Genomic DNA, 27502 nt, shown 5'->3' on the forward strand with positions numbered 1-27502 from the left:
ATGTGTTCATTATTTATTTATTTGTTTCTTTTCAACATAAAACTGCAACATAACAAAATGTGAAAAAATTGAAGGGGTCTGAACACTTTCTGAATGCATTCTATCATGTCTTAATTGGTAGGAAAAAAAATACTTTCTTTTAGAAATGCAAAACATCATTCAAAATTAATTTGACATGCAAATATCAAATTTACAGTGGAGGAAAGCACATCTTATTGAAATTGAAATTGTTTTGAATCCAATGATTAAAAGAGATGTTTTCTATTACATATTGTTATTTCTTTTTTAAGATAATAGGATTTTTCCCTCCAGATGTAGGCTTATCATAGCATCGTATCGTACTCCTTGGTAACATTTGCTGGGATACTGACCCACAAGGAGACATTTCTGGTTTGGATAAATATCTATCATTAACCACGAGATATCTTTTCTCAATATTTATTTATTTATTTATTTATTATTTTATTTATTAATTTATTTATTATGTTTGTTGCTGTGGCGATTCCCTGTGACGACACCGTTTGGAACAGACGTCATAGGGTACACCATCAGCCAATCACATTGCACTAAAAGTATAAAAAACAGTACTACACTACACATCTCTTCTGCGCAGACTCACACACAGAGGAAGAGCCAGTACTCGCGTCCACGGAGGATTTCAACTCTCCTTAAAAAGGTAAAAAAAATACCACTCTTTTGAATCACTTGTAGTGTTCTCAATGGTCACAAGTGTAGATAACCCCTCTATTGTTCACTGTCTGTTTGTAGAATATCACCGCTGCTTCACGACTATTTTTCTGCGTTGTACTTTTGATGTTATGCTAACCGGCGACAGTTAGCTAATCTAGCTAACGTTACCAAGTAGTAGTTAGCTCGACACCTTCCTCTGAAGCTAACGTCAGCTTTTGTGTCATTAAGCACCTCCGGCTCCCTTCGTATCTTTCTTATCACATTCAGACATCCACGCTCCGAAAGCCTTTTGTATTCCGGAAATTAACCACGTAAAATTCATATTCACTCATCAGAAATTATATCTAGCAGATTTGAATGACAAGTGAACATTGCCTTCATTGAAAGGTTGTCTTTGCTAAACCTACTTAGTGAGCACTTAATTAGGAACACCATAGCAATTCCGGGTAGGGCCTCTCTTTGCTCTCTTAACAGCCTCAATTCTTAGTGGCATGGTTTCTACAAGATGTTGGAGACATTCCTCTGAGATTCTGGTCCATGTTGCCTCAGGGTTCGACGTGTTGTTCATTTTGAGATGCTTTTCTGCTCACCATTCCCCTCTGACCTCTCTCAAAAAACAAGCCATTTCAGGCTGTAAAATGACCCAAAAAAATTGTTCTCGATATCTATAGTGTCAGAGCGTCACCCCTTAAATCCTTCAACAAATTGAACTGCCCAAATCTTAATTCTCTGGTGTGTCTTAGTGGAAAAAGACAGATGTGATGTGTGTATGCCTATAATTAAGAGACCGAGGAATATATCAAGGCTTGCCCATTGCTGTTAGATACTGAGCTGTCTTTTTAGATTATTGTGTATCCCACAGTGGCAGTCCCTCAGTGCTTGAGGAAAAAATTGAGCCAATGTGCTTGAGTTTTGCATATTCAGTTCTGAATATTCACTGCCTTGATAACTGAAAACTGTAGCCTTCTTCCAGTTACTCTGAGGATGAATATAAATGTGATACTATCGTCTTTTATTTGTGTATCTCCTTTTCATCAGCTCTTAGGAGCTCATCACCACCAGTAAAGCTGTATAAGCACCGGGTTGACGGGACCGAAGGAAGTGGCGCGTCGTACGGGGAGCTGCCTGCTGACATCGCCATGAGTTACAAACCCATTGCTCCTGCGCCATCTGGCTCCAACCACACTCCTCCAGGTACTCTGAAACCACTCAGCCTTAATGTTGTTCAAGCAATTATTGGCCAGTTGCTGTTTCTCCATGTTAAGGATTTCAAACATCTTACACCATGGTTGATGGAAAATAATTATAAATCAGTGATAGCCCAGTCAATGTTGCAAGTAACCACACAACAGCATACAACAACAGTAGCCACAATACATTATCATGCTGTGATAATAGTTAAACTAGCTGATAGCTAAACCGAAGATACTCATGACGCAATTGGTTGTCTTCATATTGTATGTTATTTGTGATAAGTAGCCATGGTTTGTAAGTGGTAAAGATGTCTGAGGTGTAAAAAGTAAAAGTAATGTAAAAAGTAATGGCTATCAGTATCAGGGAGTATCAGGGAAACTTTTTGTGTTTTATTGCTAATTCCTTTCCAAGATTAAATAAAATGTTTCAGATGGCAAGTTTCTTCTCATTCTGTTTTTCAAGTTCCAGCTATAGTGTGATATATCTGTCCTTCTTTTCTGTCCAGGCTCCTCTGTACCCTCTCCATCTCTCCCCTCATCGTCCAACTTTAGGCCAGCTTTTAGTGACTTTGGCCCACCCTCCATGGGCTTTGTGCAGGTATGTTTGCAGTACAGTTATCCATACTGTTCTGGTGTCTTATACTTTGGAAATACCACATACAGACAGATGGGTGACAAATTAAAGTGAAAAACCAAGTGTCTTAGTAAGGTACTGGGCCACAATGTGCTGCTAGAACAGCTTAAATGTGCCTTGGCATTAATTCTACAAGTCTCTGGACTCGAGGGATGAACACTATTCTTCCAAAAGATATTCCCTTGTTTGGTGTTTTGATGATGGTGGTGGAGAGCGCTGTCTAACACATCAGTCCAAAATCCCCCACAGGTGTTCAATTGGGTTTAGATCTGGTGACTGTGAAAGCCATAGCATCATTTTCACATTATTCCACATTATTTTCATAGTCATCAAACCATTCAGTGACCCCTTGCCTTATGGATGGGGACATTGCATCTGGTTTCTCAACTAATTTTTCAGGTTTTCCCTTTGTCACCCATCTGTACATAAAAGTAAACCACTCTTCATTGTATTCTTTATGTGGTTTAAAAGGTAGAACTTGTTCTTGACATCATGGCTTTGTCAGAGACTTTGTATAAAAGTCTGTACTAGAGTGGAAACTAAATGATACCTGTAAAGCATATTAACTGAAGATGTCTAAGAAAATTGCATATTAGCATATAAAGTTCAAATGTTTCATACAAATGTTCTGGCCAGGGGTGGGCTGAACACACCTACAGCTGTTATTTTCAAACTGATCGTTGATTGTGAACCGACTTTTATTTCTGAACTTAAGGTGGTTTTACGAGGGACCTTTCCTTCATTTGCAGCAGCACAGGTCTTGTTAAATGTTAGGTGTTTCATACTTATGCACAGACCAACAAAGTCATTGTGTTCATTCTGTAACATAGTAGACCTGAGTTGAACTTGTTGTAACATTTAGATGCACAGGATTGAACAGAGAATCTGCTTCAGCTAACTTACCTGAATTTTTTTTTTATTTTTTTTTTAATTAAAGTACTTGTAGCCAAACATGCATTTCTAACTATTGCTCTACATTTCCGCTGTACTCGTGAAGCAAATTAAAGGTTGATAGTGCTGGAAGGCTGCAGGCATGTGACCTACATGGGAGTGCTGAGAATGTTGTTGGAATAATTTGAAACAGGGGAAAGGAGGAATAGATTTTGGTACAGCTCTGGAAGCATGGCAGTGTAGGAAGAATTAGATGGAAAGAGTTATGTTACTGTCTGTAAGGTAAATAATTTCATGAATATTGGAATGGTGATGTTGGAGTTTTACATAGTATCATTTTGACTTAATCAGTGTCTTGAAGATAAAGATGCCCAGGCCCTGTGCTGAGTTACAGTTGTAGTTTACATCACACTATATTGTATGGGCAAGAGAAACAATTTTCATTCATCTTTCTCTTCACCTGTGCTGTGACTTGTCTTAATGGATTTTTTTTCTCTCCCTCCACCCCCACCCACAAAATGACATGTTTCTTAAAAAAAAAAAAAAAAAAAATACACAAACAGCCTGTCAAAGTGTCTCAAGGGTCCACCTACAGTGAGCTTCTGTCTGTCATTGAAGAGATGAGCCGTGAGATCAGGCCTACATATGCTGGGAGCAAGAGTGCTATGGAGAGGCTAAAGAGAGGTATGTTTTACTTCTCAAAAACGCATATCTGTTGTCAGCACAGGTAATGAGTTTTTTTTGTGTGTTGTGATTAGTACATCCAAGTGCTGAAGGGGGGAGAATATATATCTATTGTACTCCAGAAAGAGTGATTACCTTGGCCATTGACGTCTGGGAATAAAATCAGCCTTTTTTGCTCTTTGGTGAAGGCAGGTCTGACACAGACTTTATTCTGTGTAGAATATGATTGTTTTTGTTGTTTTGCTTTTAGGTTTAAAAAAGAAAAAATGTGAATTTGAAATAATTCCACCCCTAGCATTGTTTGTTAGGACAATAACCTGTATATTTCGATATCTTTGTAGAGTTTTATAACAGTTTGTGAGGTGAGAGGTCCAACAGGGAATTAGACTTCTCTGGGAGTATCGGTATAAAGGAAGACTTGTATTTCTTTGTCTGTGACTTTTTGGCAAACCCATAGAACATGTTCATGCACAAACCATATAACATATAAAACATTAAATGTTTTAAGTTTGATGTATAGAATTAATGGACCGGTGTAATTGAAATAGAATCAAAAATATTTTTGCCTTTTAACTCAACCTGCAGTTTTCTTGATTAAGGGCAGCCCTATTGCTACCTCAGCAGTAATGGCTGTCTTGGATAACTTAGATTTTTGTAGCTGAGGTGGACCCGGGCAGAACATTTCAAAATTGCTAATTATTTTTGCAGATCATCTCATTGATATAAAATTGTTGATTTAACACCTTGCACCTTCTGTTTGTCTTGTTCAGGTATAATCCATGCCCGTGCACTGGTCAGGGAGTGTCTTGCAGAGACGGAAAGAAGCGCCCGCACATAACCTTTTTGACAGATCCCTTCACCCCCCAATCTTTCCCTGTAGAAGCCTGCCCTCATTATCGTCTGTTTTACAACCATTTTTTACCCCCACCTCCCCACCCCCCCTTCCCCCGTTTTGCCTGTTCCCTGCTGGCTTTTTATAGGTGCATTATGTCCTTCTTGTCTCCACTGTTCCCTGCATTCCACCACACCCATTTTTGTTAATGACAAACTTTCTGTGATGTGTGGGGTGTATGCAACTTGCAGTTTTGTATCTATTTTGAAATGAGTGTGGGGAATTTCAACACAATTTAAAGTAGAGTTGTGGGTAAACACCTTGAATGGGAATGTTTAAAGTATTTGTTCAGTAATGGCAGTTGACATAAAAAAAAAAAGGCTTTTTTTTAAAATGGTGAAATCAATGTTGAAACTGCACTTGTCTAAGTTTCTATTCTGAGCATCACTCTACAACCACTTAATATTTTCTGAGCATCTTAAACATACCCTGTTTCCATTCACCCTGGCTTTGTTTTCATCATTATTTTGTAGTGTTAAACACACACACATTAGATGTTTCTCAATTCCAAGAACTCTGTACATCTCAAGTCAATTTGTTAGTACGGAAATTTTGTAAACCAGATTTTTGCAGTTCGGTATGTATATCTTAATTAAATAACAGAAAAAAGTACTTTTTTTCCCATGTGTTTCATGTTCATTGTTGACTTTGAAAATAGTATTTTGACAAAAACTCCCAAGGTCCACCTACTGCAAATTCTACGGTGCATTAAGCTTATTGAGTAGACTCAGAATCAGAATCCAAAAAACTTTAATAATCCCTGCAGGGAAATTGCTTTGATACAGTTGTGAAGCACTCAGGTAGTATTCATCACCAAACCAAAGCCACAATAGGAGAGATCTCTGAAAAGTTTACAGTAAGTTGACCTTGTGCTAGTATTTTGAGTCGTCTACACAGGATTATCTGTCTACAGTGCAAGAGGACACTGATCAGCCTTTTCTGTTTCAAATTATCTGTCGGCTGGTGTCATGTTTAAAAATACAAAGTTGGGGATAAACAAATTTATTTTCAGTTACATAATCATAACCTCAATAGTATCTCAGTTCCAACAGGTGAGCTTAATGACCCACTGCTTCACATGAAGAGTTGGCTCTTTCTAAGCAAGTCAAAAGAGATACTGAGGGTTTTGCTGAGTACATCTTGACAAAAATAACAATGGTATTTCTTACATATATGAAATAAGTACACAGGAGAAAGCAAAGACAACACAAGTTCATGTGTGTTATATAATGATTGTCACAGACAGCTTGGTTTCCCAGGAGATGGTGGTCTCCTCCTGCTTATTCCAGTGCTTCTACTGTGAGCAAGATAGAAAACATGGTCTGACAGTGCAAGGCAGAGGTGTGCATGTTGAGTACATGATGTTCCTTGTGCAAAACAAACTGATTTTCAGGAGGGAGAGCGTTTGTCTGGAATTCATAGTAAATTTACCCTGCTGGGCTACGGTTAGGAGTACTTTAAGATTGTCCAACAGCTCTGCACATGTTTCAGAGGAAGCAATACAACATTAAATACGTAAGCTACTTGTTTAATATTGTGGGAAATTGGTGTTTGCTATATAAATTGCCATATAATGACTTAACACAAACAGTGATAAATTCATCATTAAATCATAAAAAAAGAAAAATCTCTCAACAAATGCTGAGAAAGCCATTGCTAAGGGTATCATTCTGAATGTAGCCCTTTACTGTGAGCAGGTTATTCACCGAGAGTATTAACATTTCTGAAACCTTAAGCTCAGTAAGAAATTGGAGTTCATTCATATTGAAGACCACAATGCTGTGAATTAACGTAGTTGCTGGCCAGTGCAGACCTAATGTTACCATGGGATTTTGAATTTTCATTAAAGTCAGCCTGATAATGTCAGCATATCCTCATCAAAAACTGAATTTCACAATTAAACGGGGAGTTTAGAGGAATAAGGCAGGAATGCAAATTGCACCTCAGTGAATTGCGAGTGCATTTGTGAGTCACAACCTAACAGTGTGTGAGAATGTTTCAGCGTGTACCATGGAGGGCAGGGTGGCAGAGTGTTTGTCTTAGGTGCATCATGGATAAAACTAAAACACCAGCAGCATACTGTTTCTCCTCCATCTTGAAATTCACAGGCATCCTCTTGTTTCCAACCCAATGACAGATTCAACCCTGAGAGGAGAAAGAGGATATGAGCTACTTAAAGATAAATTAAAATTCTACATTATATCATAGCAAACACGTTTCTCATTTTAATGTAATAGTTTGTGTCAATGAATGGGATAGATGCAATTAACAAAACTCAAACTAGACTGACTGTGGTGGCAGTGGCTGGTGGTTCGTTGTAGTTGAACAGGCCTTTGTAACGACCCTTTTCTTCCTTGTCTTTGGAGCGGATCCTCTCCTCCATGGCTCTCAGCTCTTTGGCTACAGATGGTCCCAGAGAAGGGTCCAGCTCCAGCACTTTTGCAAAGTCTGCTCGTGCCTCTGTCTCGTTCCACACTGCAGCATGGGCCTTGGCCCGCTTGTAGAAGGCCTTCACATTATCTGTTCGGAAGGAAATTAATGAAAAATTATACACATTTAAGTTGGGAGCAAGACCAAGGACATGGCTATTCACAACATACTGTATATGAGGTGTGATGTTAACATCCAGGATGATGAAAGTAAGTGCAAGTAAACCTTTTTTTTTTATAATAGTGCAGGTTTTGCGTTCTATAGGCCACATGGTACAACCAATACATTACAATACACTTGTATGGCAGACTCAAACAGTGACATAACTTAATTGCTGTATGAGAGAGACAAGTTATGGGACAATCAGATGTTAAGATTAAGTATATATATATTAATCTAATAGTAAAATATGCAGTAAATATGGTAACTCATGCATCAAAATACTTTTCATGGAGTATTTTACAGTCTTTACTACAAAACGCTGAAGTAAACTTCACTGGTTTTAATTTTGAATTGTGCTGTTGAAAACCAAGTTTTGGTATAAATTACAACAAGAGCTAGACTAGTTTTACAATGCAAATACAGTATGTAACAACTGCTACATGTCTAAAAAGTATGAAAAAGTAAAGGAAAAAGCAACGTGAAGTGCAACCAAATATCATGGGAAGGTATTGGGTTATCATCAGCCAACAGCTTCAGTGAACTCTACTGGAGGGATGAACACCATTCTTACAAAAGATTTGGTGTATTGATGATGATGGTGGTGGAGAGCGAAATGAAGCAGCATACTCATATTTTCTTCACAAACTTTTTTTTTTCCAGATATATACCAATTCCAAATAGACTTCTCCCTCTTTGAAACTACAAATATTTGTAATCTGTAGTAGCAACAGAAATCTTTCATCTCTTCTGGCACTTGTGCAGCACCAACAACCCAGCTTTACCTTCATATTTGAAGATCAAGGATGAGCAGTGTTCGATGACTTCGTAGTACTGGCCCTGGCGTAACTTGCACTGGCAGTAGTTGAGAAGCAGTGGTGTGATCATATGGTCCAACTTTACCCATGCTTCATCTCCAGGATGCTCCTGAAAGAAGAGAAAAAAGCCACAGAAGAGTTGGAGACACTTGATTGCATTGTGTTTGCAAATGTGCAATGGAATTGTCATTGGTGTATTCATGTTTACTGTACCGAACAACAAAGGATTAGCTGTTCCCTAACCTTCATCTGTAGATTTTTTAGGCAGGCAATGCCATTGTAGTACTTGTCTGTGGCCTCCTTAATTTGGCCTTGTTTGAAGAGCAAGTTGCCCTCCTCGTGGATCTGAGGCACAAACTCCAGTTTTTCTTCGTCTGTCATAGCCCACACATCCAGCTGGAATGACCCGGGAGGTAGAACCTGAGCAGACAGAAAACAGAGCTCAGTGGCAGCTGCGCTTTCATTGTAGGACAGTAAAACTGTAGTAGCATGTAGCAGTTTTTTGTATGGTACATATATATTACTTAAAATGTTTTTTAAGGTGCACCTCTACAATCTAATGCAATTTATAAGCTTAGAAAACTTTGCTGAAACTGTGTCACAGAGTTGTTCACCTAGGACAATACCAATTTTTGAGACCATGATGGTGATCTCATATTGGACTGCATTATATTGATGTATCCGATACTTTTTCACCTGTGTGTATGTAAATATCAGAAATACCTTTCATGTAATGCAAATGTGGCTGGTAACGAAATTCAATACTTAGTTGGTATTGACCTAAATGTGTCCGTAGATCAGAGTATCCCAATATGTCAAGTACCAAATGCTGGCATCACATTTTTGGTCATATTTGTAATCTTGTGAACTTGTTAAGTATCTATATAATTTACAGAAATACTTCCTAATCTATATCCATATTCTTTTTATTTAGACAAAGTTATTGTACAGCTCCCTTCGTTTAGACAACATTTGACATGTTTTGCCTCTTTTGTTACATGAAAAAACAGGTTTTGTACAAAAACAATAATATTTCTCAAAGTAAGTATTTGTATCAAAACTCAGGTTTTTTGTTTGTGCCATAATAGAAAAAATTCAAACGATGCTTCCCTGAATACCACCAGCTATATTAAACTCTTTTCTCTCCCCTGCCTGCTCACCTCCAGCAGCTCGATGCCAAAGACAAGAGGTTGTGGACTGGCCTGAAGCTGATCCAGGTCCTTGTGCCCCAGAGAGTGGTGGGAGTGGATCTGGGCAATGCCGCAGCAGTGCCTCTGGCCTTCCAGGGGGTCCTTACCAGCACTGATGTTTCTCAGTGACTGGGATACGAGTGGGTACAGTGCGGTGTGCTGAGGGGTGAGGAGAGAGATAGGGAAAAGTCAGCACTGAGGAGGAACAAGATATTGACCCTGTCATGCCCAGTCTCACAAACCTTGGTGTCACAGGTAAATTCTGCAATTTCGCCTTGTCTCATGGTGATGACCACTCTCTCCCACACAGCTAGTTTGAACTTCTTGCCCAAGATGAGCTCCATGGGTTTGCTGCGGTCCCCCATGTTTCTGGAGTCATCCAGCACTGTACCATCACAGAGGCTGGTGCGGTAGTGGAAGACCACCTGGTAAAGCAGATATTGAAGATGAAAATCAAACATTGCTCAAAAGAACTATCCAGTTAAAATGCGCATTGTGGCACCGCCCCTTCAAGAACACTCAATCGATGCAGCTGATTGCTTGTTTACTTGAGACAAAACAGCAATCACCACTTCTCAGACAGGCCTAGACAACGTCTACACGACAGCATATTCTGACCGACCACAGAGGCAGATATTTGATTGACATAGTACGCTGACGAATCAGAAACCATAAACACATGTCATCCTGTCCCGCCCCCTGTCTTTCCATCAGATGAAAAAAGAGAAAAAATTTAACCTGGCTAAAACAACAGTCATAATCAAATCTAACCTTAAAATCACAATAAAAACAATGTAGCTCAGACGCGTATCAGCGGTGTCTGTATACAAGCTCAACGCTTTTATAGCAACATTAATCGGTAAATGACAGCTTGTGTTAGCTGAGATACAACTGGTGATAGCATTAGCTAACGTGCTTCGTCGTATATCTTAAACTAACCCAGAGGGTGAGACTAAACCCTCTAAATCCTTGACGCTGTGTTTTACCTTGGTTCCATTGGGGAAGGTGGACAGCTCTCCTTTACCAGGACTGACCAATTTCTTTCTTATTCCTTCTTCGAGGAGCTTGCGTGCTTCTTCCTCCATCCTACACAGAGTCGCAGTTCACGACAGATGACGGTGTTTGCCGAAGCTAGTCGCTTCGTGAGACGTCACTTCAGGCCTCAGAGCGCCATCTACACATAGACTGTTTAAGTGTAAATACAGTAGAAGTTGGGGACCGCGACTCATTTTTCAATAACCGAAACCATTTTTTAAATTAACTTGCATAATAATTCACGGGAATTTACATAATACATCACGTCTTTGGCGAGGCACACTACATCTACTACCAGTAGTAGAATGTTATTCAAGTACTGTAGCTTTTAAGTATGAATTAGGAGTACATGTATTATATCAAGCGACAAGTTTAATTTTCAAGGTTCATGTCTATTTTCATACAGTGTAATTTGCTCTTAGTTTGTTTACACACTGAGGTGTTAACTCATTAGAAAACAAGCAGATAGTAATTAACAATACTCTGGGTAAATACTTGTTGCTATGGAGCAGAGGTGGAAAGTAACAAAATACATTTACTCACGTTACTGTATTAAATACTTTTTTTGTGTATTTTGTATTTTTTAAGTACAATTTAAAATCGGTATTTTGTATTTTACTTGAGTACGTTTTTACTCAAGTATTGTACTTAGTTACTTTATAAATCCTATCCGTTACTGAGGAAAAATAACAATTCAACCTACAGGGGAAAAATACGCGCCAGAACCATTGACAGTAAACCAATGGCCAGAACCAACAGTGACTAACTTTATAAAACAACTAACTTTAAGTTGCTACTTAAACTGAACAAGAAGTTCAGTTGTTGTGAAGTTGTTGTTTTTGCACTTACATTTGTTACACTTGTTCTTTAATTAAAAACAAAATAGTTTTGGTTTTCTGACCCCTTGTCCTATTTTTACTACCCTCACACCCCACACAAAGAAAGTAACTAAGTAACTTTTACTTAAAGTACATTTCAAATGAAATACTTTTTACTTTTATTGAGTACATTTTCAGATGAGTACTTTTACTTCTACTTGAGTAATATTTCATCAAAGTATTGGTACTTTTACTTGAATACAACATTTTTGTACTTTTTCCACCTCTGCTATGGAGGTAGATTTGTTTAAATATTATTTGTGTGAACAGGTCGACAATCTGGGCGTAAATGTGTAATCTGTAAATATGAAACAAATACATACCACAAATACAAAAAATGTTGAATTTTCAAATTCACAAAAATATCTTGCAAATATAATACAGATTTAAAGCTACACAAACAAATTCCACAGATTATCTGTAAATACTTTTTATGTCTTATGTTTTAAGACATTTTATGCCTAACTATACTATTTCATCTTATGTCTTACCATACTATGACGTTTTTATGACCTTTTATGCCATAATATACTATGACGTTTTTATGACCTTTTATGCCATACTATACTATGACTTTTTTTTTCTTTTTTTTTTGCCACACTATACTGTGACATTTCTTGGCATTTTTATACCTTACTAAGCTATGTCGTTTTTTGGAATTTTTATACCTTACTATACTATGTTGTTGTATTCCTTAACTTACTATAATTTTTATAACCTTTGATTCCTTAATGTACGATTATGTTTTAAGACATTTTATGCCTTACTATACTATGTCATCTTATGTCTTACCATATTATGAGGTGTTTAGGAACTTTTATGCCTTAATATACTATGATGATTTTTTGACATTTTATGTCATACTGTACTATGATGTTTTTTGAAATTTTTTATGCTATACTATACTATGTCGTTTTGTGCCTTACTATACTATGATGATTTAATGATGTTTTATGTCTTTCTATTGTGATGGAAATCTCAAAATAAAAAGTTGACAAAATGATCAAGTTGTCTTTGTGTCTTTTAATACCATCTATGCAAAAGAACAGTACAGTCCCAAATGAGTGTAACTGCAGACTGAGGTCGAATAAAGAGTGTCCATACACTTTATAGAGAAGGGAATAAAGGGGCATTTTTATGCCATACTATACTAAGTGGTTTGTTGGCATTTTTTATGCCTTACTATAATATGTCATCTTATGTCTTCCATACTGTAAAGTGTTTAGGACCTTTTATGCCTTAATATACTATGATGTTTTTTTGACATTTTTTTATGCCTTACGTTACTATGAGGTTTTTTGGCATTTTTATGCCTTATTATACTATGACGTTTTATTCCTTACCATAGTATGATGTTTTTATGACCTTTTATGGCTTAATATACTGTGATGATTTTTTGGCATTTTTATACCATACTAGACTATGTCATTTTATGCCTTACTATACAATGATGATTTAATGGTGTTCTGTCTTACTATTGTGATGGAAATCTCAAAATAAAAAGTTGACAAAATGATCAAGTTGTCTTTGTGTCTTTTAATACCATCTATGCAAAAGATCAGGACAAGTCCCACCAGAGTGGAACTTCAGACTGAGGTCGAATGAAGAGAGTCCATGCACTTTATAGAGAAAGGAATAAAGGAGGTATTTTTATGCCATAAAAATGATGTTTTTTTGACATTTTGTGCCATACTATACTATGTTTCTTGGAATTTTTTTTATACCTTTCTACACTATGTCGTTGTATTCCTTGCCATACTACGACATTTATATGACCTTTTATGCCTTAATATACTATGATGTTTTTTTGACGTTTTATGCCATACTATACTATGACATTTTTTAACATTTTTATGCCATACTATAGTATGACTTTTCTTGGCATTTTTATGCCTTAATATACTATGTCGTCTTATGTCTTAGCATACTATGAGGTTTTTAAGACCTTTTATACCTTAATATACTATGACATTTTTTGACATTTTGTGCCATACTATACTATGACGTTTCTTGGCATTTTTATACCTTTCTACACTATGTCGTTGTATTCCTTGCCATACTATGAAATTTTTATGACCTTTTCTGCCATAATATACCATGATGTTTTTTTGACATTTTGTGCCATACTATACTATGATTTTTTTTTTGCATTTTTATGCCTTTCTACACTATGTCATTGTATTCCTTGACATTTATATGACCTTTTATGCCTTAATATACTATGATGTTTTTTAACATTTTTATGCCATACTATACTATGATGTTTTTTTACATTTTGTGCCATACTATACTATGACGTTTCTTGGCATTTTTATACCTTTCTACACTATGTCGTTGTATTCCTTGCCATACTATGATGTTTTTATGACCTTTTATGCCATAATATACCATGATGTTTTTTTGACGTTTTATGCCATACTATACTATGACATTTTTTAACATTTTTATGCCATACTATAGTATGACTTTTCTTGGCATTTTTATGCCTTAATATACTATGTCGTCTTATGTCTTAGCATACTATGAGGTTTTTAAGACCTTTTATACCTTAATATACTATGATGTTTTTTTGACATTTTGTGCCATACTATACTATGTTTCTTGGCATTTTTTTTATACCTTTCTACACTATGTCGTTGTATTCCTTGCCATACTATGATGTTTTTATGGCCTTTTATGCCGTAATATGCTATGATGTTTTTTTGCATTTTTTATGCCATGCTACATTATGTCATTGTATTCCTTGCCATACTATGACATTTATATGACCTTTTATGCCTTAATATACTATGATGTGTTTTTGATGTTTTATGCCATACTATACTATGATGTTTTTTTTGCATTTTTATGCCTTTCTACACTATGCCATTGTATTCCTTGCCATACTATGACATTTATATGACCTTTTATGCCTTAATATACTGTGACGTTTTTTAACATTTTTATGCCATACTATACTATGATGTTTTTTTGACATTTTGTGCCATACTATACTATGACGTTTCTTAGCATTTTTATACCTTTCTACACTATGTCGTTGTATTCCTTGCCATACTATGACATTTTTATGACCTTTTCTGCCATAATATACCACGATGTTTTTTTGACGTTTTATGCCATACTATAGTATGACTTTTCTTGGCATTTTTATGCCTTACTATACTATGTTGTATTATATCTTAGCATACTATGAGGTTTTTAAGACCTTTTATACCTTAATATACTATGATGTTTTTTTGACATTGTATTCTTTGCCATACTATGATGTTTTTATGACCTTATATGCCATAATATAACATGATGTTTTTTTTACGTTTTATGCCATACTATACTATGATGTTTTTTGACATTTCTATGCCATAATATACTATGTTGTTGTATTCCTTGCCATACTATGAAATTTTTATGACCTTTTATGCCTTGATATGCTATGATTTTTTTTTTGCATTTTTATGCCTTTCTACACTATGTCATTATATTCCTTGCCATACTATGACATTTATATGACCTTTTATGCCTTAACATACTATGACATTTTTTAACATTTTATGCCTTAATATACTATGATGTTTTTTTACATTTTGTGCTATACTATACTATGATGTTTTTTTTACATTTTGTGCCATACTATACATGACGTTTCTTGGCATTTTTATACCTTTCTACACTATGTCGTTGTATTCCTTGCCATACTATGACATTTTTATGACCTTTTCTGCCATAATATACCATGATGTTTTTTTGACGTTTTATGCCATACTATACTATGACATTTTTTAACATTTTTATGCCATACTATAGTATGTTGTCTTATGTCTTAGCATTTACATACTTAAGACATCTTATGTCTTAATATACTGTGATGTTTTTTTGACATTGTATTCCTTGCCATACTATGATGTTTTTATGACCTTTTATACCATAACATACCATGATGTTTTTTTTACGTTTTATGCCATACTATACTAAGATGTTTTTTGACATTTCTATGCCTTAATATACTATGTTGATGACCTTTTATGCCTTGATATGCTATGATGTTTTTTTGCATTTTTATGCCTTTCTACATTATGTCATTGTATTCCTTGCCATACTATGACATTTATATGACCTTTTATGCCTTAATATACAATGATGTTTTTTTGACGTTTTATGCCATGCTATACTATGACGTTTTTGACATTTTTATGCCATACTATAGTATGATTTTTCTTGGCATTTTTATGCCTTACTATACTATGTCGTCTTATGTCTTAGCATACTATGAGGTTTTTAAGACCTTTTATACCTTAATATACTATGATGTGTTTTTGACATTTTGTGCCATACTATACTATGATGTTGTTTTTGCATTTTTATGCCTTTCTACACTTTGTCGTTGTATTCCTTGCCATACTATGACATTTTTATGACCTTTTATGCCTTAATATACTATGATGTTTTTTAACATTTTTATCCCATACTATACTATGATGTTTTTTTTACATTTTGTGCCATACTATAGTATGACGTTTCTTGGCATTTTTATACCTTTTTACACTATGTCGTTGTATTCCTTGCCATACTATGACATTTTTATGACCTTTTCTGCCATAATATACCATGATGTTTTTTTGACGTTTTATGCCATACTATACTATGACATTTTTTAACATTTTTATGCCATACTATAGTATGACTTTTCTTGGCATTTTTATGCCTTACTATACTATGTTGTCTTATGTCTTAGCATACTATGAGGTTTTTAAGACCTTTTATACCTTAATATACTGTGATGTTTTTTTGACATTGTATTCCTTGCCATACTATGATGTTTTTATGACCTTTTATACCATAATATACCATGATGTTTTTTTTTACGTTTTATGCCATACTATACTAAGATGTTTTTTGACATTTCTATGCCTTAATATACTATGTTGTTGTATTCCTTGCCATACTATGAAATTTTTATGACCTTTTATGCCTTGATATGCTATGATTTTTTTTTGCATTTTTATGCCTTTCTACACTATGTCATTATATTCCTTGCCATACTATAACATTTATATGACCTTTTATGCCTTAATATACTATGATGTTTTTTTGATGTTTTATGCCATACTATACTATGATGGGTTTTTTTTGCATTTTTATGCCTTTCTACACTATGTCATTGTATTCCTTGCCATACTATGACATTTATATGACCTTTTATGCCTTAATATACTATGACATTTTTTAACATTCTTATGCCATACTATACTATGATGTTTTTTTGACATTATGTGCCATACTATACTATGACGTTTCTTGGCATTTTTATACCTTTCTACACTATGTCGTTGTATTCCTTGCCATACTATGAAATTTTTATGACCTTTTATGGCTTAATATGCTATGATGTTTTTTTGCATTTTTATGCCTTTCTACATTATGTCATTGTATTCCTTGCCATACTATGACATTTATATGACCTTTTCTGCCTTAATATACTATGATGTTTTTTTGATGTTTTATGCCATACTATACTATGACATTTTTTAACATTTTTATGCCATACTATAGTATGACATTTCTTGGCATTTTTATGCCTTAATATACTATGTCGTCTTATGTCTTACCATACTTTGAGGCTTTTAAGACCTTTTATACCTTAATATACTATGTTTTTTTTAGATTTTGTGCCATACTATACTATGACGTTTCTTGGCATTTTTATACCTTCCTACACTATGTCGTTGTATTCCTTACCATACTATGACGTTTTTATGACCTTTTGTGCCATAATATACAATGATGTTTTTTTGACGTTTTATGCCATGCTATACTATGACGTTTTTGAACATTTTTATGCCATACTATATATGACTTTTCTTGGCATTTTTATGCCTTTCTACACTATGTCATTGTATTCCTTGCCATACTATGACATTTATATGAACTTTATGCCTTAATATACTATGACGTTTTTTAAAATTTTTATGCCATACTATACTATGATGTTTTTTTGACATTTTGTGCCATACTATACTATGACGTTTCCTGGCATTTTTATACCTTTTTCTACACTATGTCGTTGTATTCCTTGCCATACTATGACATTTTTATGACCTTTTCTGCCATAATATACCATGATGTTTTTTTGACGTTTTATGCCATACTATACTATGACGTTTTTTAACATTTTTATGCCATACTATAGTATGACTTTTCTTGGCATTTTTATGCCTTACTATACTATGTCATCTTATGTCTTAGCATACTATGAGGTTTTTAAGACCTTTTATACCTTAATATACTATGATGTGTTTTTGACATTTTGTGCCATACTATACTATGATGTTTTTTTTTGGCATTTTTATGCCTTTCTACACTATGTCATTGTATTCCTTGCCATACTATGACATTTATATGACCTTTTATGCCTTAATATACTATGACATTTTTTAACATTCTTATGCCATACTATACTATGATGTTTCTTTGACATTATGTGCCATACTATACTATGACGTTTCTTGGCATTTTTATGCCTTTCTACACTATGTCATTGTATTCCTTGCCATAGTATGACATATTTATGACCTTTTATGCCTTAATATACTATGACGTTTTTTAACATTCTTATGCCATACTATACTATGATGTTTTTTTGACATTTTTATGCCATACTATAGTATGAATTTTCTTGGCATTTTTATGCCTTACTATACTATGTCGTCTTATGTCTTAGCATACTATGAGGTTTTTAAGACCTTTTATACCATAATATACTATGATTTGTTTTTGACATTTTGTGCCATACTATACTATGATGTTTTTTTTGCATTTTTATGCCTTTCTACACTATGTCGTTGTATTCCTTGCCATAGTATGACATATTTATGACCTTTTATGCCTTAATATACTATGACGTTTTTTAACATTTTTATGCCATACTATACTATGATGTTTTTTTTGACATTTTGTGCCATACTATACTATGACGTTTCTTGGCATTTTTATACCTTTCTACACTACGTCGTTGTATTCCTTGCCATACTATGATGTTTTTATGACCTTTTCTGCCATAATATACCATGACGTTTTTTAACATTTTTATGCCATACTATAGTATGACTTTTCTTGGTATTTTTATGCCTTACTATACTATGTCGTCTTATGTCTTAGCATACTATGAGGTTTTTAAGACCTTTTATACCTTAATATACTATGATGTTTTTTTGACATTTTGTGCCATACTATACTATGTTTCTTGGCATTTTTTTCTTATTCCTTTCTACACTATGTCGTTGTATTCCTTGCCATACTATGATGTTTTTATGACCTTTTCTGCCATAATATACCATGATGTTTTTTTGACGTTTTATGCCATACTATACTATGACGTTTTTTAACATTTTTATGCCATACTATATATGACTTTTTTGGCATTTTTATACCTTTTTCTACACTATGTCATTGTAGTCCTTGCCATAGTATGACGTTTTTATGACCTTTTGTGCCATAATATACAATGATGTTTTTTTGATGTTTTATGCCATACTATACTATGACATTTTTTAAAATTTTTATGCCATACTATAGTATGATATTTCTTGGCATTTTTATGCCTTAATATACTATGTCGTCTTATGTCTTACCATACTATGAGGCTTTTAAGACCTTTTATACCTTAATATACTATGTTTTTTTTAGATTTTGTGCCATACTATACTATGACGTTTTTGGCATTTTTATACCTTCCTACACTATGTCGTTGTATTCCTTACCATACTATGACGTTTTTATGACCTTTTGTGCCATAATATACAATGATGTTTTTTTGACGTTTTATGCCATGCTATACTATGACGTTTTTGACATTTTTATGCCATACTATAGTATGACTTTTCTTGGCATTTTTATGCCTTACTATACTATGTCGTCTTATGTCTTAGCATACTATGAGGTTTTTAAGACCTTTTATACCTTAATATACTATGATGTTTTTTTGACATTTTGTGCCATACTATAGTATGACGTTTCTTGGCATTTTTATTCCTTTCTACACTATGTCGTTGTATTCCTTGCCATACTATGATGTTTTTATGAACTTTTCTGCCATAATATACCATGATGTTTTTTTGACGTTTTATGCCATACTATACTATGACGTTTTTTAACATTTTTATGCCATACTATATATGACTTTTCTTGGCATTTTTATACCTTTTTCTACACTATGTCGTTGTATTCCTTGCCATACTATGACGTTTTTATGACCTTTTGTGCCATAATATACAATGATGTTTTTTTGACGTTTTATGCCATGCTATACTATGACGTTTTTGACATTTTTATGCCATACTATAGTATGACTTTTCTTGGCATTTTTATGCCTTACTATACTATGTCGTCTTATGTCTTAGCATACTATGAGGTTTTCAAGACCTTTTATACCTTAATATACTATGATGTTTTTATGACCTTTTATGCCATAATATACCATGATGTTTTTTTTTACGTTTTATGCCATACTATACTATGACGTTTTTTGACATTTCTATGCCTTAATATACTATGTTGTTGTATTCGTTGCCATACTATGAAATTTTTATGACCTTTCATGTCTTAATATACTATGACGTTATTTAACATTTTTATGGCTACTATAGTATGACTTTTCTTAGCATTTATATGCCTTAATATACTATGTTGTTGTATTTCTTGCCATACTATGAGCTTTTTAAGACCTTTTATACCTTAATATACTACGTTTTTTTGACATTTTATGCCATACTATACTATGACATTTTTCAAATTTTTATGCCATACCATAGTATAATGTTTTTTAGATGTTTTATGCTTCATTTTACTATGACAATTTTATACCTTAATATGCTATGACATTTTGGCATTTTTATACCTTTCTATGGTATGTCATTGTATTCCTTGCCATACCATGACGTTTTTATGACCTTTTATGCCATAATATATTAAGATGTTTTTTTGACGTTTTATGCCATACTATACTATGATGTTTTATGGCATTTTTATGCCTTACTATACTATGTCGCCTTATGTCTTACCATCCTATGAGGTTTTTAAGACCTTTTATACCTTAATATACTGTGATGTTTTTTTATTCCATACTATAGTATGACTTTTCTTGGCATTTTTATGCCGTACTATACTATGTCGTCTTATGTCTTACCATACAATGAGATTTTTAAGACCTTTTATGCCTTAATATACTATAATGTTTTTTGACATTTTATGCAATACTATAATATGACCTTTTTCAAATTTTTATGCCATACTATACTATGATTTTTTTTGATGCTTCATACTTCACTAAACTATGACAATTTTATGCCTTAATATACTATGACTTTTTGGCATTTTTATACTATACTATTTCTTTGTATTCCTTGCATTGCTATGACGTTTTTATGACCTTTTATGCGTTAATATATTATGATTTTTTTTTTTACGTTTTATGCCATACTATACTAGACGTTTTCTAACATTTTTATGCCATATTATACTATGACTTTTTTTGGTATTTTTATGCCTTACTATATTATGTCGTTTTATTCCTTACCATACTATGACGTTTTTATGACCTTTTATGCCTTATCATACTATGATGTTTTTATGATCTTTTATGCCTCAATATACTATGATGTTTTTTTTTATGTTGTGTGCCTCAATATACTCTGATGTTTTTTGACGTTTTATGCCTTACCATACTATGACATTTTTATAACCTTTAATGCCTTAGTATACTATGATGTTTTTTTGACATTATCTGCCTTATTTATGTTTTCAAGTCGTATTATAGCATTACAATTTTATGCCTTAATAATCTATGACGTTTTATATTTTAGTATATTGATACGCTTTTATGATACTGTATGCCTTAGTAAACAAAGAGTATTATTCCTTACTATATTATGATGTTTTTTCTGTTACATTTTATGCCTTGCTATACTATGACATTATTCGACATTCTTATGCCTTATTATACTATCACGTTTTTTGGCATTTCATATCATACTATACTATGAAGTTTTATGCTTTGCTATAATGTGTAGTTTTTTGACATTTTCATGACTTTCTATAGTATGACGTTTTTTGTTGTTTCATGCCTTACCATACTATGATGTCTTATCACGTTTAATGCCTTGCTATACAATGAATGTTTTTGACATTTTTATGCTTTTATATGATGTTTTATGCTTCACTGTACTATGACGTCTACATGACGTTTTATGCCTCACCATAATATGTTCTTATATTTCTATGCCTTAATATATAATGACGTATTTATGACGTTTTATGCCTCATGATGTTTTTATGACTATTTTATGCCTTGTTATATTATTATTTTTTATGCCTTACTATACTATTGCTTTTCATGCCTTATTATACCACAACATTCATATGTCTTACTATACTACGATGTTTTGTTTTTTTTGCGTTACTACACTATGAGTTTGTCATGGGGTGGCACGGTATTACAATGGTTGCCTCACATTGAGGGCCTGCAGTCCAGAGACATGCACATTAGTTTAATTGGTGACCCTAATACCTCATTATACTATGATTTATTATGCCTTATTATACTATAACTATTTATGCCTCAGTAAACTGTCATATATATATATAACATATTTGTCCCTATATCAAGAGTGATGTTACTGTGTGTCATTTATAAGAAGACATATTATTATGACATATATACATCCTCTGGATATATGAAGATATAAGTTTATAACATATAAACTCGTGGAAAGTTTGTTTCAAAACTCAGTGTCTTTAAAATTGAAATCGACAAGCATAAAACTGCGATCCACGAATGCTTTTTGAAAGTTGTAAATGTTAAATGAAAATATTCATAAATGCTTTTCATTTATTTGTAAATTAATTGAATGTATTCACAGATAATTTTTTTATTTGTGGAATTTGTTTGTGTATCTGCAAATCCATTTTACATTTGCAAGATATTTTTGTGAATTAGCAAAATTATTTTTCATACTTGTAGAAGGTGTTTTTTATTTACAGATTACACATTTACGCATGGACTGTTCATCTGTTCACACAAATAATATTGAAAGAAATCTACCTCCATATGTTTCTGATTGGCTGGAAGGTGTGCATGGAACTGGTGCACAAGTCGCACCAGTTTAATTTTAATCTGTTTTCTAAAACCACTTTTTTTCTTTCCTGGTAACCACTTACCAAACTATGTAGCCATGGCAAACTCATAAAACAACTGAAAGCCCAGTACACAAACACTTGTTATACCTCTTGCTTCTTGAATTCAAATATAAGTTTACATCCGAAACAACAGTAAGTGAATGCACTTCTGTTAAAAAGGTGACTGTATAAGGACAATCCACTCTAAGATCTGCAGTACAGGATTTTAGTCCAGTTCATGGAGGCAACTTTTCAGTTCTTTAACACATAAATTGTGATAGATTTTTCCTCACTTGAACTACTCACTGGGCTGAGCTGCAGGTTTGACTTCACCACATTGTTTGTAGCTAGGCACACTGAGAAAAGTTTGATTGGAAAACTAACCCAACTCAAAAAAAATAAAATATACAAAAGTTTTATTGTAATTTCACAGTCATTATTCACACATAGAAAACACAGGCAAGACCAATCTCCTTCTTTTTCATGTACACGTACAACAATGTCAGTTCATGTAGTGGAAACATACTCAAGGTACTGAGTGGTTAAATTAGTAGTGGTCATTACAATGACAAGAAAAAAGAATGTGAAACGTGACAATATATTTTTGTTACAAGTGACAAAATACAATTCATTTTAAGATAAAAAATAGAGAAATGTAGTGTGTCATAAAATGTCATTTTTCAAAATAAGGTAAGTAGAACAATTTGAAGCCTCTTCTTCCGCGGACAGCACAGCTGATGTATATCACATGGTACACTGAAGGACATACAGGGAATTAAACTGTTAATGTCAAAACAAAGCATGTGTTTATTGGTGCAGCCAAAAGGCATGCAAAAGAAGTTCTAAGAAGTAAATGATCAATTTACCTCCAGGGATGAACAGAAGAAATCCGGGAACAAAGAAAATAGCACTCGAAACCCCTGTAATGACAGTTTCATTAGTTAAAGACACACTCACCAATACTAATCAGTGCAACAATACATTAAAGGAACAGTTCAACATTTTTGGAAATATATTTTTTACTTTCCTGCCGGGAGTTACATGAGGAGATCGATACCAATCTCAAGTCTGTACAGTAAATGTGAAGCTACAGCCATCGGAAGATTTGTTTGTCTTAGCATAAACACTGGAAACGGGGGAAACAACTAGCCTAGCCCTGTGTAATGGTAACAAAGTCAACTATGCTGTGACTTGGAAAATGTCCTTACACTAATTACTGTACAGTAATTTCTTTCTTTCTTTCAAAACATTGAAGTTAATCCTACAAATACAATTACTCATTCCAGGCATTGTTGCAAACTGCAATTTAGTTGTCCGAAGAGTTCACTGACAGTTATTAAGTAATACTACTTGTATAGTATAGGTTGGGTGTTGGCAACATCAACAACATGTGCAATTACACGCCATACAAGTCATTTCATTTTCAACTTTTGCCATCTTCTGAATAATCAAAAATCATGATCCTCATCTACAACCCACAGGCCCACCAGTCCTACATGTTTTTGTTTCTCCAGCTCTATTTCTTAGCACCAGTTGTAAAAGTAGACAAATGGAACAGATTGACCTTGAGTGCAGGGTTGGGAAACAGTGCGCTATGTCATCTAAAGAACTTTGGCCTTTAAAAACGGGTGCTTCTTCACCACCAACCCAGTGTCATGGTGGCACAGGGACAATTTAAAGACAAGATTACTCAGAGAGCTGCCAAGCTACAATATGTTACACAGAAAGACAAAGACATATTCATTATATGTCATTTGTAAATTAGTATAATTAAATAGAGAATTCTTTTCTCAATTTATTCATTTTCTTTAAGAGTCAGTATTTTGTTGAAGAATGTTTATTTCTTTATGATTTGGTAACAACTTCAATTTGTCAGTAAAATGTTTCTTTTGCTACTTGTCAGCTCATACGACAGCGTGTTCTCTTTAAATACTTTTTAGACTAATTCTCTTGGATATGGACTAACAGATCGATTGTGTCATTTCTGTACACAGAAATCAAATAAATTTGTCTTTCTTACCTGCATTTGGATTCAGCTGTATGACAACACCTGTGAAAATAAGAGCTAAAAAGAAACAATACAGTAGCATCAGTATATACAGTAGACCATGAATGGGAGAATGGTCTCAGAATTTTGGACCCCACTGGGTATATATCTATAAAGTATTTCACACTTCTTTTTTCATTAGTTTTGTTAACTCTGGCAAGAATTAGTTGTACACAGAGGATAAACAAGGGGACAAAGTTCAGTGAGTGAAGGGCCAGGCATGTCACTGACTGACACAACACTGAACAAACTACCTGGTAATAAATTGGAAAACTATCTGAAGCGGTATGTTTATGTCAAAATAATGGGGCACATCTAGAGCTTCATATAAAGTGCCCTTTTATCATATAAGAGTTTCTGTGCTTTTCAAATATTCATTTTAGATTGTAGCCGATTAACTGTAATTTTATGAGTTTCATCCAATTACTAAACCATCTACATTTTGAGCAGCTCATACAAAGGAGTTTTAAAGGGTGAGAGCCATTACAGCCAGACATTATTACTGTCGTCAAGTAAGAAAGAAAATCTAGGAAAACATGACAAGAACAGCAGCAGAAGAAAGAAAGAAGGAGAAAGTCATATAATCACATCAGAATATTCTGGCTGGATATTTTATATTTGATGAGTGAGTAACACTTGTGCTAAAGACTCACCAACTCCAGTGATGAGGAGAAGGAATGAAGCCAGAACAACTCTTCTGTTTTTCTTCACCAGCGGATGGGACACCCACCTGAGCAACACATTTTTCTTAAGGTAACTGTGTTTGTTGTTGATTCTGTTTGTGAGTGTGTGTATGTGTGTATCAGTTGTTTGAACTCACCCGCAGCAGTGTGCAGAAAGCTGCGTGACAGAACTCAAGGTGCTGAAGGACCACTGAGAGCTGCAGTAAGACAGAGTTGCTGGGTCACTGTGGAGAGAGCAGAAACATACTTTATCTCACACTTAAACCACATGAAGGCAAAGGAAGAAAAAAAACAATATCACATCAATAGTTATAGTTGTAAGACCTACCTGATTTTGAAGAAGTTATTGAAAGAGGAATTGCCATTGTTCCCTAAAGCATCTTCATTTTCCAGATTCTAAAGAAATGGCAGATGATAAAAGAGTTGCATTTTCAAGTAAACAACTTTTAGCTTCATGTTTGTACACACAGAAGGTGCATGTGTACCTGATACTTCAGGTTACTGTGTTCAGGGGAGCCGGCCGCAGCGGGAGAGGGATGAGTCTGAGGTTTAGAGAAAGATAGAGGACCAAATGTCATCTCGCCTGCTTCTCTGTCCTTGTCTCTGCCCCTCCATCCCTCTGTCTCTCCGTCTGACACAGCTCCCTCCTCATCTCCCTCCAACACAAAGGCATCATCAATACTAAACTGCGTTGCCATGGTGATCGCCTCTTACACCCTGAGGTCCTGTGGCTTGATGCTCACTGTGGGCAAAGAGGAAAAATCAATGTTGCTCACAATGCCTGCAGTCAAAGCTATGAAAGAGAAACATCTCATGGTATCATTTATTGATTGATTGATATCATTTATTAATTTTCTACATGAACTATTCTGCTACACTGCAGCCAGCTACAGTTTCCTGCCTTGCAAAACAAAATAAGTGGAATTATTGAGTATAAAGTAAAAAGTTGGATTATCGACGTTTAATTTTTGTTGCTGCTTTCTCTTCAAATGGATTAAAGCACGTATAAGGTGTGAGCTCATTATCACCAATGTAATACAGTTAACCACTCTGAAAATAGCACAAAAAAAAACAACAAAAAAAACGAGTATACCATTAAGTCGGAAAATACCTGCAAAACTGCCTGAACTTGGCCGACACAACTGAGCGGATTGGGACCAAAGTTGGCTAAAATGAACAAGCGGGTAACTGGCTCTGTTGTTGCTCTCTGCCATTGTTTGTGCTATTTCCGCTAGTCGATCAGATGACCAGGAGGAAAACTTACTGTCTTGAGTAACTCTTTTCTCCAGCGAGGCGAAACTCGACACCACGTTGCTTAGAGACGGGTCACATGTTTGAACACTCTGTGACAATTTTATAGGAAGCTTTCCTACTACGGTTTGTTTTGTTCTTGAATACAAAGAAAGGCTCTGAAAAAGTTTCGGACCTCTTCCTTTCTCTTTTTTTTTTTAACTCCCGGCTCTCGATTGCACACGACTGATTACGCCCAAAGATCTCCCCCGGAGTCAGCCCGTTCAATCGAAGGTCGAGTTTTCGATCGACCCACTAACTTACATAAGAAAAAGTCACCCAAACTCTAATTCACCTGTTAACAATAGTTTAATAATGATAAGCATATTTAACCCAACTGGCCAACACTACAGTATGATGATCCGGTAGATCGTGATAGATGATGATCAATTGCTGTAGGCTAATTACTACTAATATTGTACTATTTAAATTTATCTAACACATATAGTCAGTTTTCAGATTTTAAACTAAAATAAACTATGATATGTTTGCAAAATACAATACTTTGTTAAAAAAGTTAATTTCAGATAGTGACCTGTATGTATTTAAAGTAACTTGCACTCTTCCATACCTCGCACCACTTGTTATATATCTTGATGTCTAAATGTTCGACTTGTACATTGGAGGCTTGGGGCTTTATAATAGGACTGTATAATAAGGAGGGTTTTTTTGGTACTTTAAGTACATTTTGCAAATGTGTTTTTGTTAAACTGGATCTTGAATGCAGGATTTGCTTGGTATGGAGTATTTTTTACATTGTACTTTTATTTAACTCTTTTTCCACCTCTGCTTGTCATGTACTGAATATATGAGAGAAAGGCT

General features: G+C 34.4%; 3 protein-coding genes across 5 annotated transcripts; 1 reads left to right on the forward strand and 2 right to left on the reverse strand.

The window, feature by feature from the left end:
- Positions 1-559: 559 nt before the first annotated feature.
- cdk2ap2 (cyclin dependent kinase 2 associated protein 2) lies at positions 560-5596 on the forward strand. Its single transcript, XM_023418423.2, has 5 exons — positions 560-676; positions 1729-1884; positions 2390-2481; positions 3972-4092; positions 4863-5596. The coding sequence occupies exons 2-5, from the start codon at positions 1830-1832 to the stop codon at positions 4928-4930; spliced, it is 336 nt and encodes a 111-aa protein (XP_023274191.1). The 5' UTR covers positions 560-676; positions 1729-1829; the 3' UTR covers positions 4931-5596.
- Positions 5597-5717: 121 nt separating this feature from the next.
- aip (aryl hydrocarbon receptor interacting protein) lies at positions 5718-10713 on the reverse strand. 2 transcript variants are annotated; one of them, XM_023418542.2, is made up of 7 exons: positions 10568-10713; positions 9824-10006; positions 9552-9740; positions 8635-8811; positions 8359-8500; positions 7275-7504; positions 5718-7129 (listed from the first exon to the last, which is right to left on the reverse strand). In XM_023418542.2, exons 1-7 carry the CDS (start codon positions 10664-10666, stop codon positions 7124-7126), a joined length of 1026 nt encoding a protein of 341 aa, XP_023274310.1. In that variant the 5' UTR covers positions 10667-10713; the 3' UTR covers positions 5718-7123. The 2 variants fall into 2 exon arrangements, with proteins under 2 accessions (XP_023274310.1, XP_087033299.1); XM_087177173.1 differs by lacking the exon at positions 5718-7129 and having other exon boundaries at positions 7245-7504.
- Positions 10714-23059: 12346 nt separating this feature from the next.
- tmem134 (transmembrane protein 134) lies at positions 23060-26859 on the reverse strand. Of its 2 annotated transcripts, none has more exons than XM_023418430.2 (8): positions 26655-26859; positions 25876-26132; positions 25719-25786; positions 25528-25614; positions 25361-25437; positions 24681-24725; positions 23527-23580; positions 23060-23416 (listed from the first exon to the last, which is right to left on the reverse strand). In XM_023418430.2, the coding sequence occupies exons 2-8, from the start codon at positions 26086-26088 to the stop codon at positions 23334-23336; spliced, it is 627 nt and encodes a 208-aa protein (XP_023274198.1). In that variant the 5' UTR covers positions 26089-26132; positions 26655-26859; the 3' UTR covers positions 23060-23333. The 2 variants fall into 2 exon arrangements, with proteins under 2 accessions (XP_023274198.1, XP_023274200.1); XM_023418432.2 differs by lacking the exon at positions 26655-26859 and adding an exon at positions 26502-26648.
- Between the last annotated feature and the right edge of the window lie 643 nt (positions 26860-27502).

This window comes from Seriola lalandi, unplaced genomic scaffold, assembly GCF_002814215.2.
Source record: "Seriola lalandi dorsalis isolate HSWRI2012SDOR001 ecotype SW California unplaced genomic scaffold, Sedor1 jcf7180002054582, whole genome shotgun sequence".
NCBI lineage: Eukaryota > Metazoa > Chordata > Actinopteri > Carangiformes > Carangidae > Seriola > Seriola lalandi.